Consider the following 15,262-nt stretch of genomic DNA (forward strand, 5'->3'; position numbering starts at 1 on the left):
TCAGCCCATCAGGAGCCAGGAGAAGGATCCTGGGCTCAGATCCCAGAGAGGGAAAATCCCCAAATGAAAAGAATCCTCCTGTAAGAGGCTCAGGCTGAGGCTCAGGCAGTGAAGCAGAGCCAGGAGTGTCCTGCAGCGTCCTTGTCACCAATCCCTGCCGGGAATGTCGAGGTCGAGCCTGGATTTGTGGGAATTCTTGTGGCCGTGGAGCCCTCCCTGACCCCGAATTCTGGGATTATCTTTGGAATTCTCCCTCGGGCAGGGGGAGCAGGGGGCTGTGCTCTGGCACCGCATCCCAGGGGGGTTCCTGGGTGCCCCCCTGGCCGTGCTGGCACTGAAAGGGCCCTTTGTGCCCAGCTTGGCTCCTTCCAGGCCGGGCTTTTTCAGGGGATGAATGTTCCCTTTGTGGAGCTGTCTGAGGGAGCCTGAAAGGGTCCTGTGTGCTCGGGGCAGCCCTGCCCCACTCCAGGGCCCTGATAAATTGACTGCAGAATGTAAACAGTCAGAGCAAGTGGCAGAGCAGGAGCCAGCAGGGGCTGGGAGACACCGGGGGGACACGGGGGCACCTCCAGAGCAACGAGTTTATGTTTCAGTTTGTGTTTCCTCCCTGCTGCCCCAGAGAAATTGGGGGTTGCAGACAACCTGAGGGACTCCAAATGAGGTTAAACCCGGTTTTATTTGGGGATTTTCCTTTCCCTGGCAGCTCCAGGGGTGCCTGGGATGAGGATGATGATGGAGCTCAGTGAGGTCTTTTCATCAGGGGTGACCTTTGGGAGGGAGTTTGATTTTCACAGGTGGATTTTATTATCCCAGACTCATCTTGAAGGTGACTTTCATGATTCCAAACCCTTAAACTGCAACAGGTGCCCAAAACTGAGCTGTGGGGGGAGATTGGACACACCTGGAAACTCCCGAGGAGCTTGGGAAGGGCCAGAGCTGCTCCGAGGTTTGTGCTGAGAGGGAGGGAAAAAATACCTGGAGAAACAATTTCCTTGGCTTATCAAATGAGTGAAACGCTGACAGGAGAAGGCTCAGGTAGGGATTTTGAATGTGCAGCTCCGTGCTCTTGAACCCGCCCCGAAGTGGCACCTGAACTCCCCAAAATTCGCACCTGAATCCCCTGAACTGGCAGCTGAGACCCCCAAATTTGCCCTTGAACCTCCTAAATTGGCACCCGAGACCCCCAAAGCAGCAGCTCCGTGTTGCCACATAATTGTGCCCAGCGCCTTCCAGCCCCGAGGGTTCCCCAGGGCAGTCACAGGAATTTCCCCACCGTTCCATCACCCCCGGTACCGAAATTTGGGGTTTTCCTCGCCCTTCCCCTCTCCAGCGCCTTCCCACCGCGTTGGTTTCGCTTTCTTTCCGCTCCCCGCGTCCCTCCCGAGCCGCTGCCCCCTCCGGGAGCCCCGGCCAAGCCCGAGGGGGGCCGGGCCGTGCCGGGGGGCGGCTCCTACCCCGGTACCGGCGCGGGGGGAGCGCGGTGCCCGCCCCGCCGGAGCCTGCGCGGGGCCGCGGCCGTGGCAGCTCCGCGATGCCGCCTCCGGAGCCCATGCCCGGCTACGGGGAGCTGCTCCGCCGGGGCTACGGCAGCCTGGCCGCGGCCGCCCGGGGCTGCGGGGACTGCGGCTGGGAGCTGGCGCGCCGCACCTGGGCCGAGAACGCGCACCTGGGCTGGGCGGAGGTGCTGCTGTGCGGGCTCTGCGCGCTGGGCTGGACCGCGCTGCGCCGCGCCTGCTCCCGCCGCCTCTTTCGGGTCAGTGCCGGGCACCGGGAGGGCGATGGGACGGGGACGGGATGGGGATGGAAGCGGGGGGTGCGCGGAGGGCAGCGCCCGCCCCCGGCCGCGGGGTTGGGGATGGGGGGGATGCGCGTTTTCCGTGCTTTAGGGGGTGAGGGATGCGCCCCAATTCCCCTCCTGGCGCTGCAGCATCCCGAGGGACCGGGAGAGCCCCCCCCGCCCGCCGCCGCCTTCCGCCCCCTCCCCCCGCCGCCTTTCCATCGCTGCATCCCCGCAAGGTTGAGGGTTTTTTCTTCCAGGTTATTCCCAGGTTGTTCCGTGTCTTCCTCCGGAGCAGCATCCCGGAGGATGGAGCATCCCGGTGCACCGGGAGAGCCCCCCCTGCTCCATTTCCCCCCGCCCCATCCCCCCCGGATCCATCCCTGCATCCCCGCAGGGTTGAGGTTTTTTTCCTCCCGGTTATTCCCGGTTTATTCCCAGGTTGTTCCGTGGTTCCGTGCCTTTCCCGTGCCCGGGGGCTGCATCCTGTAGGATTTGAGCATCGGCAGAGCCCCCCCTGCTCCTTTCCCCCTTATTTCCCCCCCACGTTTCCATCCCCGCAAGGTTGAGGTGATTTCTTCCCGGTTATTCCCGGGTTATTCCGTGCCTTTCCCGGGGCTGCATCCCGAAGGATTTGAGCATCCCGGTGCGCCGGGAGAGCCCCCCCCCCTGCTCCTTCCCCCCCTCCCGTTCCCATCCCCGCATCCCCACAAGGCTGAGGTTGTTCCTTCCCGGTTATTCCCGGCTTGTCCCTTGCCCGGGGGGAGGAGCGGGGTCACATCCCCGCGTGTCCCCCCGCGGTTTTGGGGCGGCGGAGCGATGGCGCGGGGCCGCTGGCTCGGTGCTGCAGTGCCGGCCTGACCTTCCCGGGGCGCGGGGATGCAGCGATGCTCCCGCCCGGCCCCGCAGCCCCCGGAGGGGCTCGCTGGCCGCTGTCCCCCGCTCCTGTCACCGCCCGGCTGGGGGACAGGCCGAGCAGGGGCTCCCCGGGCGGGGAGAGCGGCTCTGGCTCGTTCGCGGCCGTGCAGGAGAGCGGAGCTCCCCTCCCTGCGCCGTGGCTCCATCCCTGTTTCCTCGAGAGATGCTGCAGGCTCTGCCCCGGCCTCCAGAGGACTTTAAGGGCAGAACTGCCGGAAATCTGGAGGATTTTGGGGTCAGGGGACAGCCCCGAGCTGGCGGGGACACCCTTTTGTCACCTCGCTGTGCCTGCGGGCCTTGGGGAGCTCCCGGAGCTGCTGGGACAGGCCTCGTTCCTCATTCCCCGGCTGAGCTGGATCCTCATGGATCAGGCAGCTCCCTGTGTCCCTGTGGGAGCCGCTGCTCCCCCTGCCCTAAAGGGGCTCCTCCTTTGCTTAATTGGGGTGCAAAGTCCAGCCCGAGCCCCCCGGACCCGTTTGGAGCTGCTGAAGGGGCTGTGGGTGAGGAAAGTGTTGGGAATTTGTGCCAGATTGGATTTTCCCTCATTCCCTGCCCCATCTGGCTCTGATGGGCACCTGGCAGTGCTGGATTGAGGCCGGAGGGAGCCCCGGCTCTGCTGGAACAAACCGAAGCCGATTCCATTCGTGCTCCAGTTCCCCCTCGTGTGAGGCCCCCCCAGAGCGAGGGCTCAGCCCTGGGAGCCCACCCGGAGCTCTGGGAGGCTCCTGGCAGCTCCTGCGAGCGCCAGGGCGTCGTTCCCTGGGGAAATGGGTCACTCCTGTAACTGCAGAAGGGCGAGGGGGGCTGAGCAGGGCTGGTTCCTGGGGCTCCATCTGCGTGTGGCTGCTCCTGATGAGATGCTGAGCGCGGTTCCGGCGGCATCAGCTTTCCCCCGGCGGCAGGGAGGGACAGCTCTGTCTCTCCAGGCCTGCATTTTGAAAAGATTGGAAGCTTTTCCTTGCTGGAGCTGCTGTGGGAGAGGAGGGGAGTTGTGGCTTTTCCATAAAACCCATCAGGAGGTCGGTTTGGATCAGCTGGGATCTCGCAGCCCCTGGAAGGGCAGTGCTGGGCTGGGGTGGTTGAGGGGAGAAAAAGGAACTGTTTCACCCTGGGAACTTCTTCCCTGGTCAGGATTTTGCTTTTTGGGGCATCCTTCCTCATTCTGAGCCTCTCCCTGTGAGAACCGAGAGCTGCCGGGGATGGAAATGACTCCTCCGGGTGCCCAGCACGTCCCTCCCTGCTCAGGAACCATCAATCTCACGGTCCTCCCTCGGCAGCTGGGCAGGAAGCGCCTCTCACCACAAGAGCATCGATGCACCTCGCTCAGCTCCGGCCACGAGGGCTGCTCTGAGAAACCTCTGAAGGTGCTGGAGCCTCTTCCTGTGCTCTCTGTGGGGTCAGAGCTGGTGCCTTGGGCTCTCCCCCAGCTCTTATCCCACCAAATCCCTGCTCCAGCAGGTTCCCCAGCCAGGCTGGAGCAGCAGCAGAGGTGGTGCAGGTTTGGGAAGGGTTTGGGTTGGGTTTGAGTGGATTTTCCAGCAGTTTTGGTGCTGGTGGTTTTCTCCTCATCCTTCTCAGAGCAAATTTTTGTCTTTTTGCTGCTTCTTCACAGAATCCTCAGTGCAAACACATCAAGGGGTTGTGTTGGAGTGGGAAAGATCCCAGTTAGGGCAGGAAATGTGGATTAAAAGGTAGGGAAAGACGATCAGAGTCAGCTGTGCTGGCATGTGGACATCCCTGTGGGATTTATCTGTCCTTTCCCAGGCCTTGCCCGAGCCTCTGCTCTTTGTCCCACTGGTTTCTGGGTGCTCTGCAGGAGCTCCCTGGGGTTGCAGACCAGCTCCAGAAATTCAGACCAAGTTCTAGGGAAGTGCTGCTAGCCCTGGAATCCTTGGATTTGCCCCCTTGGTGCCACGTTGGTGTCCGAGCTGTGCCCTTGGAGCCAGGACTTGGATTAAAAAGCAGCAACCTGAGCACATCTGTGTTAATTAAACCCCCTGGAGGGCACCTGAGCCTGGAAAAGGAGCAGGAAAAGCTGGGAGAAGCCCTTGGAGCTCTCTCCTTCCCCAGGCAGTGCCCTCGGGCAGGTAAATCCAGGAGAACCCTGGATTTAAGGCACAGCTGGAATTGCTGTGTCCAGCCCCCAACCCCGCCGAGCTGCTGGACTGGGAAATCCCTGAAGGGAACTGGGAGTGAGTCCATGAAAATCGTCTGGGTGGGAAATCTGGGTCTGGGGGTGGTCAGGTGTCCCCTCTGTCCCCAAGGCTTTGTGCTGCAGAGGGCGGAACTCTCCAGGTTTGGCCCAGACAGGAGCTGGGTTTTTGTCCCGGTGGTGCCCAGATTTGTAGGACATCCCAGTGTCCTCTGCAGGGAAAAGTGTTGGAAAATGTGCTCAGGGAAGCAGGGCTGGAGGGGAGGGATTCCGAGCAGCCCCAGGGAGGATGTGGAAGCTGGAAATTAAGGATTCCTGGTGTCCCTTTCAGCGATTTAGGCAACTTTTCCTCACCCTGCAGCACGGCCAGGATTTATTTTTCCAGTCCCCAGCACTGGGATAGGGGAATGTCCCCAGAAGTGACCCCCAGCACAGTCTGGGAGCAGAGCACACCGAGCTGGGGGGAGGCTCTGCTGTTCCCTCCTTTGAACACAAACCCTGGAAGCTCCAGAGGGGAGGAAAGCCACAACAAAGGGCCCTTTCTTTCTTCCCCGGGGCCGGAGCAGCTCGGCGGGGGCTGCTCTGCTGTGTCAGCACGTGGGGCGTCCTCAGAGCTCTCCTGCTGCTCCTCTGCCCTCCAGGGACAAGAAATCAAGGGGAAAAAAAATAACATCGGGTCAATATTTTTGGTGGGAAAAGCGCTTTTTTCCACAGGTCTGTGCGGGAAGCGTCGTCCAGAGCTTGGCACGGGGCAGGGAAACTGAGGCACGGAGCTGCTGCAGGGATGGAGAGAGGAGAGCTGGGGCTCTCCACCCCCTGCTTGGCTCCTTCCCCTCGGGGGTGGGGGATAATCACTGCCCCGGGGTCCCCAGGCTCGTTTGGGGGTCAGAGATCAGGGACCTTTTACTGGATGTTCCTTTGTTTAAAGCTGCCAGAGGCAGGGTGGGGTGGGATACTGGGGAGGAATTCCTCCAGGATGGATTTCCCGTGCAAGCCGTGGCTGCCACATCCCTGCGAGTGCCCCAGGCCAGGCTGGACGGGGCTTGGAGCACCCTGGGATGGTGGCAGGTGTTGATTTTAAGGTCCTTCCGAGCCATTCTGGGATCCATTGGGAGCCCCATCGCAGATCTGGGAGCAGCGTCCAGCCTGGGGACAGAGGGGATAGAGGGGACAGAGCCCCTCGGGGCTCTGGGAAGCCACACACGGAGCTCTGGATGTGTCCGGGCCGCTCCGCGGGCTCATCCCTCCCCTGTGCCCCAGGAAAAGCCGCGGTGGCACTGCCAGTTCCCGGGGATGCTCCGTGCCAGCCGCTCCTTTGTGTCCCTCGGGAACTCGCTGTGCCCGCAGCCAGCCCTGGCACCGCTGGGCTTCAGCCAGGCCCCGGCCCTGGGCGGGGGGATCCAGCTCCTCTGGAGCAAACCTCGATTCACAGCCCCCGTGTCCCTGCCCGGCTGCTCCGTGTCCCGCTGCTGGAGCTGGGCAGGATTTAGGGATCCCTGGCTGTGGATTTAGGGATCCCCGACTATGGATTTAGGGATCCCTGGCTGCTCCATGTCCCACTGCTGGCGCTGGGGTGGATTTAGGGATCCCCGACTATGGATTTAGGGATCCCCGGCTGCTCCATGTCCCGCTGCTGGAGCTGGGCTGGATTTAGGGATCCCCGACCGTGGATTTAGGGATCCCCGACTATGGATTTAGGGATCCCCGGCTGCTCCCTGTCCCGCTGCTGGAGCTGGGGGTGGATTTAAGGATCCCTGGCAGTGCTGGAGGCTGGGAAAAGGGAGAGGAGCTGCGTTTGCTCCTTGCCCCGGGTGTTTCCTGACCCTGTGGGCAGCCCCGGCTCCCGCTGGGTTTCTCTCCGCAGCTCCAAACCCCTCTCCCAGCTCCTTCCCCTCATCCTGCTGGGAATGCTGCGGGAACGGGCTCCTCCCCCGGGCCCATCGGTGCTCTCGGTGAATCGGAGGGTGCCCGTGGGGAGGAGGAGGAGGAGGGGGAGGAAGAGGAGGAGGTTGCCCTTTAAGCAGAGCCCCATTACATCACTCGCCAGGAGCCCTGGGCTCTTCCAGCCGGAGCTAGATCCCGGCTCCCGACGCAGCTCCGTCGCCCGTAGCAACAGGCATCTCTGCGCCGTTGCCATGGCAACGGCAGCCGGGTGATGGGAGGACATCCCCCACCCCCCTTCCCACCCCACAGGGCAGAGGTGGCTCCTGTGAACTGCTCCAGGGACATCCCTGTGTCCCCCCCGTGCCCCCCAGGCGCTGCTGGTCCCCTCCCATCCTTCCCTGAGCCGGCTCCCATTCCTGGAGTCCCTGGGACCAGGGAAGGGTTGGAACTGGAGGATCCCGCTGGTCCCTTCCACCCCAAACCCCTGTGGGGTGAGCGGGGATTTGAGGCTGAGCTCAGCATCCCAAATCCACTCCGGGATAAGGGAAGGTGTCCCTGCCCCATGGACCCCACAGATCCCTGTGGTCCCTTCCACCCCAAACCCCTGTGGGGTGAGCGGAGATTTGAGGCCGAGCTCAGCATCCCAAATCCACCCTCTGCGGGGAAAAAGGTTGGAAAATGTACTCAGGGAAGCAGGGCTGGAGGGGAGGGATTCTGAGCAGCCCTAGGGAGGATGTGGAAGCTGGAAATTAAGGATTCCTGGTGTCCCTTTCAGCGATTTAGGCAACTTTTCCTCACCCTGCAGCACGGCCAGGATTTAATTTTCCAGTCCCCAGCTCTGGGATAGGGGAAGGTGTCCTTGCCCCGTGGACCCCACGGATCTCTGTGGGCCCCTCCACCCCAAACCCCTGTGGGGTGAGCAGGGATTTGAGGCCGAGCCCAGCATCCCAAAGCCCCGCTGGCACCGTGAGCTGTGCCCTGTCCCTGTCCCGTGGGCATCCCAATAATTGATGCTTCCTGGGCTCAGGACTTTGTGTCTCTGCATTATTTATTCACCCTTCGAGCTTCCTCCTCTTTTTCCTCTCCGTGGCTCCCGTTGGAAAAGGCCTTGGCAGCGGCTCTGAATGTGGGACGTGTCGGGGCTTCCAGGGCTGGGAAATCCAGAGCTTTTGGGCTGGGATTGGAGCTCCTGGAAAAGGGGACCCAGCCAGAGGGGCCAAAACCCAGCGCAGCCACAGCTTGGGGACAGCTGGGGCCTTAATTTAGGAGCGAGGCTGCAGAAAGTGCTGAGCCGGGGCAGGGTCCTGTTACTGTCCAGGCGTTTTGTTTTCACCTCCAGCTTATCTGCAGCTCCCAGGAGCTCCCAGAGGGGGGGCTTCGGGTGTTATCGGCGCTTCGGTTCCCTCAAACCCTTCCCTGTGCCCTCCCCTTCCCTGTGCTGTGTCCTGGGGGCTCCGGACGGGCCCCTGGCACTGTCACTGCCCTGATGGGAAGCAGGAACGGGGCCTGGAATTGCTCAGCTGCCACCGAGGGAAAACCTCCCTGCCCGGAGCCTCTGGGAGCAGGGGTCACACACGGGGAAGGGCAGCATCCCCTGCAACGTTTATTCCCAAAAAACCTGAGGCTGTTCCATGCTGGCTCCGGTTATTCCCAAAAAACCTGAGGCTGTTCCATGCTGGGTCTGGTTATTCCCCAAAACCGAGGCTGCTCCATTGTTTTCCTGCAGTTCCCAGGCTGTCCCTGCCAGGTCTGGGGTGTCCCTGTCCCCCTCGGGAGCCAGGATGAGGAATTTTGTCCTGAGTTTGAGCTGCCCGTCCTCCCCACCCTGATTTTGGGCAGATCTGGGGGAGGTTTGGCCTCGTCTCCGCTGTTCCCAGCAGGCAGGAGGGAGCTGCAAACAGCACAGGGGGAAATCCCCAGGGAATTGGGGCTGGGAAAGCCGCTGGGAGTGTGGGGAGGGGTGGCCCAGCACGAGGTGCTCGTCCTGCTCGGTCCCCAGTGCTGATGGCACTTGGTGGCAGTGCCAGCGTGCCCAGGGCTCTGCCGAGCCTTTCCCTGCCCAGCCAGAGGCTTTTTCCCGGCAGCTGGCGGCGCCGCCGGCTCCCTCTGCCCAGGACAACGCGGTTGCAGCCTCCCCTCCGGGCTTTCCCTGGGCTTTATTTTTATTTTATCGGTTATTGGCTCTGCCCTGCCGGAGCCAGCTGCCCTGGGAATGCTCTCAGGATGTGGGAGGATGCTCCAGGCTCCTGCCTGGCTCCACTTCCACAGCTCCAGGCTGGGTGGGAGGATCTCCAACCTCCTGATTTCCCCTTCCCCAGCCTCTCTGGGCCTCATTCCTGCTGGAAAAATGGGGATCCTGAGCTTGGCTGGCACCACCAGAGCTCTTGGAATGCTGCTGATCCCCCCCTGGGGATGCTCCTTTCCCCCCTCTCCGATGATTTTCCCCCTTTTCCTCGCAGCCCTTCGGGGAATGGTGCAACCTGCAGCCCAAAGATGCTGCCAAGATGCCCGAGAGTGCCTGGAAGCTGCTTTTCTACTCCTTGTCCTGGTCCTATGGCGCCTACCTGCTCTTCTGCACCGACTACCCCTTCTTCCACGACCCCCCCTCGGTCTTTTATGGTACAGTGGGAACCAGGGAGGGGTTGGGATGTTCAAGGGGACGGGAGTTGGGATGAGGAGAGCAGCAGACGACCCCTAAATTCCCATTTCTTACGACGCTGTGGGTGCAGAAAGGGCACAAGGAGGTGTCTGAGCATTTCTTTCAGTCGCTTGGTGGCTGCTGGAGAGGTTGAGTGGATGAATCAGGAGAGAATTAAATAATGGAATGGGTTGGGTGGGAAAGGATCCTAAAGATCATCTCACAGCCATGGGCAGGGGCAGCAAATCGGGGCTTAAAAATCACCTCGTTCAAATTTGCTGTGCCAAATCAGGGTTTTAAAATCACCTCATTCCCACCCCCTGGGCCAAATCAGGGCTTTAAAATCACCTCATTCCCACCCCCTGGGCCAAATCAGGGCTTTAAAATCACCTCATTCCCACCCCCTGCCATGGGCAGGGTCACAAAATCAAAATCAAGGCTTTCCCCTAGGTCTAGGATAGGGTTTGATGCCAGAGGCAGAGTCTGGGAACAGCTGGATCCCCACCCACCCTCCACCTCTGTGCTGACCTGGGAGGGACCTGGACCCCCTGAGCCCCACTGTGGCCCCCTGATCTGGTCTGAGTGGTGTCCCTGTGCCCCCCCCCAGACTGGAAGCAGGGCATGGAGGTGCCCACGGACATCGCCATCGCCTACCTGCTGCAGTGCAGCTTCTACGGGCACTCGCTGTACGCCACCGCCTACATGGACACGTGGCGCAAGGACTCGGTGGTGATGCTGCTGCACCACGTCGTCACCCTGACCCTCATCGCCTCCTCCTACGCCTTCAGGTGAGCCCTGAGCCCAGCCCGGCCGCGGAATCCCACGGGAATCCCATGGGAATCTCCTGGGCGCGGAGCGGGGTGGGCTCAGCGTGGGTTCTCCACGCTCCCGAGCCCTTGGATGTGCAGCTGGATCACGCAGTGGGTGACAGACCGGGGGTGCTGGGAGCCAACATCAACACTCCTCTCCCTCTGATCCTGTTTTCCTGCCCTTTTTTTCCTGCTCTTTTTTCCTCCCCCTTTTCCCGCCCTTTTTTTCCCGCTCTTTTTTCCTTGTCCTTTTTCCCCCCCTTTTCCTGCCCTTTTTTCCCCGCCTTTTTTTCCTCCTGGCCATTTTTCTCCCCCTTTTTTTTCCTGCCTTTTTTCCCCCCCTGTTTTCCCTCCTTTGTCCTTCCTTCCCCCCTCATTTTTCCCATTTTCCCCCCTTTTTCCCGCAGGTACCACAACGTGGGCATCCTGGTGCTGTTCCTGCACGACGTCAATGACGTGCAGCTGGAGTTCACCAAGCTCAACGTGTACTTCAAGCACCGGGGCGGGGTCTACCACCGGCTCAACGATGTCATCTCCAACATCGGCTGCCTCACCTTCAGCGTCAGCTGGTGCGTCTGTGGCCCTCACCCCAATCCCGACCTCCTTCCCTGCCGGCTCTGTGGCCCTCACCCCAATCCCGACCTCCTTCCCTGCCGGCTCTGTGGCCCTCACCCCAATCCCGACCTCCTTCCCTGCCGGCTCTGTGGCCCTCACCCCAATCCCGACCTCCTTCCCTGCCGGCTCTGTGGCCCTCACCCCAATCCCGACCTCCTTCCCTGCCGGCTCTGTGGCCCTCACCCCAATCCCGACCTCCTTCCCTGCCGGCTCTGTGGCCCTCACCCCAATCCCGACCTCCTTCCCTGCCGGCTCTGTGGCCCTCACCCCAATCCTGACCTTCTTCCCTGCTGGGTTTCTGTCCTGATCCCACTCCTGACCCTCCTCCCTGCTGGATTTGTGTCCCTGATCCCACTCCTGACCTTTCCTGCTGGATTCGTGTCCCTCATCCCACTCCCGACCCTCCTCCCTGCTGGATTCATGTCCCTCATCCCACTCCTGACCCTCCTCCCTGCTGGATTTGTGTCCCTCATCCCACTCCCGACCCTCCTCCCTGCTGGATTCATGTCCCTCATCCCACTCCCGACCCTCCTCCCTGCTGGATTTGTGTCCCTCATCCCACTCCCGACCCTCCTCCCTGCTGGATTTGTGTCCCTCATCCCACTCTGACCCTCCCTGCTGGATTTGTGTCCCTCATCCCACTCCCGACCCTCCTCCCTGCTGGATTTGTGTCCCTCATCCCACTCCCGACCCTCCTCCCTGCTGGATTTGTGTCCCTCATCCCACTCCCGACCCTCCTCCCTGCTGGGTTCATGTCTCTGATCCCACTCCCATGGGTTTGGCTCTCTGATCCCAATCCCAACCCTCCCTGCTGGATTTATCCCCCTGATCCCACTCCCCACCCTCCTCCCGGCTTTCGGAACCCCCCCAGCGCCTGCTTTGGGATGTTTTGTGCTGGGAAGGAGCCCTTTGAGGCGCGGTTTGTGCAGAGCTCCCCGCAGAGCCCGGCCCCATGCTGGGCTCGGAATCCCTCTGTAGTCCCCGGGCCGTCTGTCACCACCCGGCTGCTGTGAAATTGCGCTTCCAGCGTGACAAATGACCCCGGGCAGGGACGGAGGGAGGAGGAGGAGGAGCTGTTGCCTTTTTCCCACTCCCTGGGTTCAGCAGCAAGGAGCGCTTTTCCCGGCAGGAAAAGGGAGGTGGGGCTGTCCCAGATTCCAGCTGCCCCTGGGGCCGGGCAGGAGGAAAACAAAGGGATGGAGGGATGGAGGGATGGATGGATGGATGGGCCACAGCCTCAGTTTGGGGGGAAGTTTTGGTGAGGAATTGCGGGTGCAAGGACTGGGAAAAGCTTCCCAGAGGTTTTCCCACCCAGCTGGGAGGCCCCGCAGAGCCTCTGCACCAAACCTCTGGGATGTGCTGCTGTCCTGCCCTTTGCCAGGAGCAGGGATTGGGATGCCAGGGCAGCAGGAGGCTGTGCTGGCTCTGTCCCCTGCCAGGGAGACACTAAACCCCTGCTGTCCCTGTGCCCCGGCAGGTTCTGGTTCCGTCTCTACTGGTTCCCCCTGAAGGTGCTCTACGCCACCTGCCACTCCAGCCTCCAGTCTGTCCCCAACATCCCCTTCTACTTCTTCTTCAACGCCATGCTCCTCGTGCTCACCCTGATGAACATCTACTGGTTCCTGGTGGGTGATCCTCGTGGCCATCCCTGCCCAAACTGGGCTTGGGGACAGCAGGGAAATGTCCCCCTCACTGGGGTCCCCCCTGTCCTCGCTGCTCCGTCCCTGCTCTGTTGCTGCTGCTGGGATTGCAGGGATGGAGGAAGGTTTGCAGGGTTCAGGGCAGGAGGGAAGGCTGGGGGGTTCCCACTCTGGAATTCAGACTGTCTCACACCCCGGGGATCCGGAGGGAGGGATAACAGCAGCTGGAACTGGGGAGAGGTGTGAATGGCCTGGGAATGTTCCTTGCATCATTCCCCTAGGAAGGAAGGAAAGGAGGATGAGGAGGGATCCCATGGGGCAGGGCAGGGGAGCTGCTGATTCCATCATCCCCTGGGATGAAATCAGGGAAGGGGAGGTGCAGGAATTCTGCTCTAAGGCACAAACCCCATCCTGGGGGGAGCTGCACTGCCCGAACTGGGGCCGGGACAGCAGGAAAAGGTCCCCCCCAGCCTCGGGCCGGGCCTGAGGGTCTCTGTTCCCCCTGTCCCCCCCAGTTCATCGTGCTGTTCGTGGCCAAGGTGCTGCTGGGGCAGATGCAGGAGGTGAACGACCTCCGCGAGTACGACATGGAGGAGAGCAGGAATCCCAGGAAGAAGGAGGCTGGGATCCAACTGCCCGAGGCTCTGAAGGAAGGGTGCGTGGCCAGGGGGTGGCACACAGGGAATCCAGGCTGGTTTGGGTTGGAAAACCTTAAAGCACGTCCAGTTCCAGCCCTGGGACCCCTTCCACTATCCCAGGGTTTGGCCTGGGGCACTTCCAGGGATCCAGGGGCAGCCACATCTCTGGGAATTCCGTCCCAGTCCCTCCCCACCCTCACAGGGAGGATCTCCTTCCCAAAATCCCACCCAAATCCCCCTTTTCCAGTTTGAAGCCATTCCCTGTGTCCTGTCCCTCCATCCCTTGTCCCAAGTCCATCTCCAGCTCTCCTGGAGCCCCTTTAGGCTCTGAGGTTTCCCTGGAGCCTTCTCCCTGCTGGGGGTACCTTCCCATGCTGGATCCTGGGGGCAGATCTGTCCAACTGCCCAAATCTGGGGACAGGAGTGGCCTCAGCAGGGAAATGAGGGAGGGAATGTGGTGTGGACGCCAGGCTGACCATGGGCTCTTCTCCTCCCCAGGCTGCACCTCAAGAACGGCCTCGTGAAGGACAAGAGGTTGTGAGGGCGGCGTGGCCGTGGCCAGGGCAGCTGCCAGGGCCTGGCACTGACCAGGACCCTGCTCTGGGACCCTGCAAAGGACAGGCCCAAGGAGAACTTCACCCCTGACCCCCTGCCAGCCCTGCCTGGGGCCGGGGAGGACACGCCACTGACAGGATTGTGCCCCTCGGGGCTGGGCTGTGCCCTGTCACCTGTCCCCTGGGCCTGGGGGCTCCCCGTGGCCCAGTCTGGCTGGGAGACTGGTGGTTTTGCTGGCCCAGGTAGGATTTGAGGCTGGCTTTGTGTCCCTGGTGTTGCTCCTGTCGTTCTCAGCCCCGCTCTGATTCCCCCTGGCTGGCACTGGACCCTCCCTCAGACCCTTCCCCAGCAGCTCCTGCAGGGTCCAGCTCCAAACTGGGCAGGGAAAGGTCCAGTCCTGCTCTGGGAAGGTGATGGAGGAACCCTCAGAGCGTCCCCTCAGGAGGGACCACTGTCACCTGCAGCTCCTGTGGGCAGCTCCCGCCTCAGGAGCTTTATCCCAGCCCTCTGGAGGAGGCCCGGGAGGATTAATTTGCTTGAAAAGCCCGAGTAGGTCTTGGAGTGGCTTAAGGAGTCCCACAGGGCCTCCTCCCTGAGCACCATCCCCTTGCTGAAGGAAGAACAGAGAATTCCTGCTCTCCGTGTTGGTTTTCCAGGCAGCTCCAGCCCTGCAGGTTCCCAGGTCCCTGTCCTGGGGAGCTCTGTGGGTTTGGGGCCCTCAGACCCCGCTGTCCCCTCGCTGTCCCCTCCCAGGGCCAGGACCTGCAGCTCCCTCCCCGCTGGGGACAGCAGCCAGAGGAGGGAGGGGGATCCAGGGCATTAATTCCAGGTGTGAGAGGGTGGGAATTTGTGGGGTTTTTCCATGTTTGGTCCTTCATGTTGCTTCCCCTCCAGGCTCGTTGTGTGTGAGCCAGGGAAAGGTCCCGAATGGGGCTGGTGGAAATGTCCCCAAGCTGTGGCAGGGCCTTGTCCCTCTCTGTGACTTTCAGGGTGTCAGAGGAGCATCCGAGTGCTGGAATTCCTTGCATTTCAGTGGGATTCAGGGCAGGAAGGGAATTGATAACCCAGGGTGGGTCAGAACAGAGCTGGGGTGACCTTGGAGGGATAAAACGGAGTTTTCCAGCTCTGGCTTAGAGCTGGGTGGCTGCAGCTGGTTTGGGGGGGGCTGTGACAGACGTGGTGGTGGCAGCTCTGCTGTGATGGCCAGGAGGGGACCGTGGGACCTGGGGGTGCCTGGCTGGGGCAGGGACTGGGGGCTTTTGGGGCTGTGTGAAGCAGGACTTGGATGGTTTGATGTGCTGGCTGTTGGTGGCCTTAAGAGAAAAGCGTTGGACGCCGTGATTAGGTTAAAAAAAAAGGGTTTGGGGAGGAAGAGCCGGCTCAGGGTCTGCCCCTGGATCCGGGCGGGGTTTTAGGGAGCAGCGCTGGATTTTCCACCCTCAGCCCTGACCCCACGGGCTGTGCTGGACCTCAAGTGGACGCGGTGGAGATGCGGGAGAGACTGCGGAGCTGATGAAAGGGTTAAGGGGTGCCGGGGAGCCCCGGAGGGATCCCACCCTCTGCCCAGTCCCGGGAATCCCGCGGTGCTAATTGCGCACTAATCAGATCAAAGGCTCCAATCAGGGAATCGACACCC

General features: G+C 61.6%; 1 protein-coding gene across 1 annotated transcript; it reads left to right on the forward strand.

The window, feature by feature from the left end:
* The first annotated feature begins 1,496 nt into the window (after positions 1 to 1,496).
* Positions 1,497 to 15,254, forward strand: CERS1 (ceramide synthase 1). The gene is made up of 7 exons (XM_032092517.1): positions 1,497 to 1,753; positions 9,191 to 9,350; positions 9,977 to 10,157; positions 10,586 to 10,747; positions 12,271 to 12,418; positions 12,949 to 13,088; positions 13,570 to 15,254. Exons 1-7 carry the CDS (start codon positions 1,532 to 1,534, stop codon positions 13,610 to 13,612), a joined length of 1,056 nt encoding a protein of 351 aa, XP_031948408.1. The 5' UTR covers positions 1,497 to 1,531; the 3' UTR covers positions 13,613 to 15,254.
* Positions 15,255 to 15,262: the final 8 nt, after the last annotated feature.

This window comes from Corvus moneduloides, chromosome 28 (assembly GCF_009650955.1).
Source record: "Corvus moneduloides isolate bCorMon1 chromosome 28, bCorMon1.pri, whole genome shotgun sequence".
NCBI lineage: Eukaryota > Metazoa > Chordata > Aves > Passeriformes > Corvidae > Corvus > Corvus moneduloides.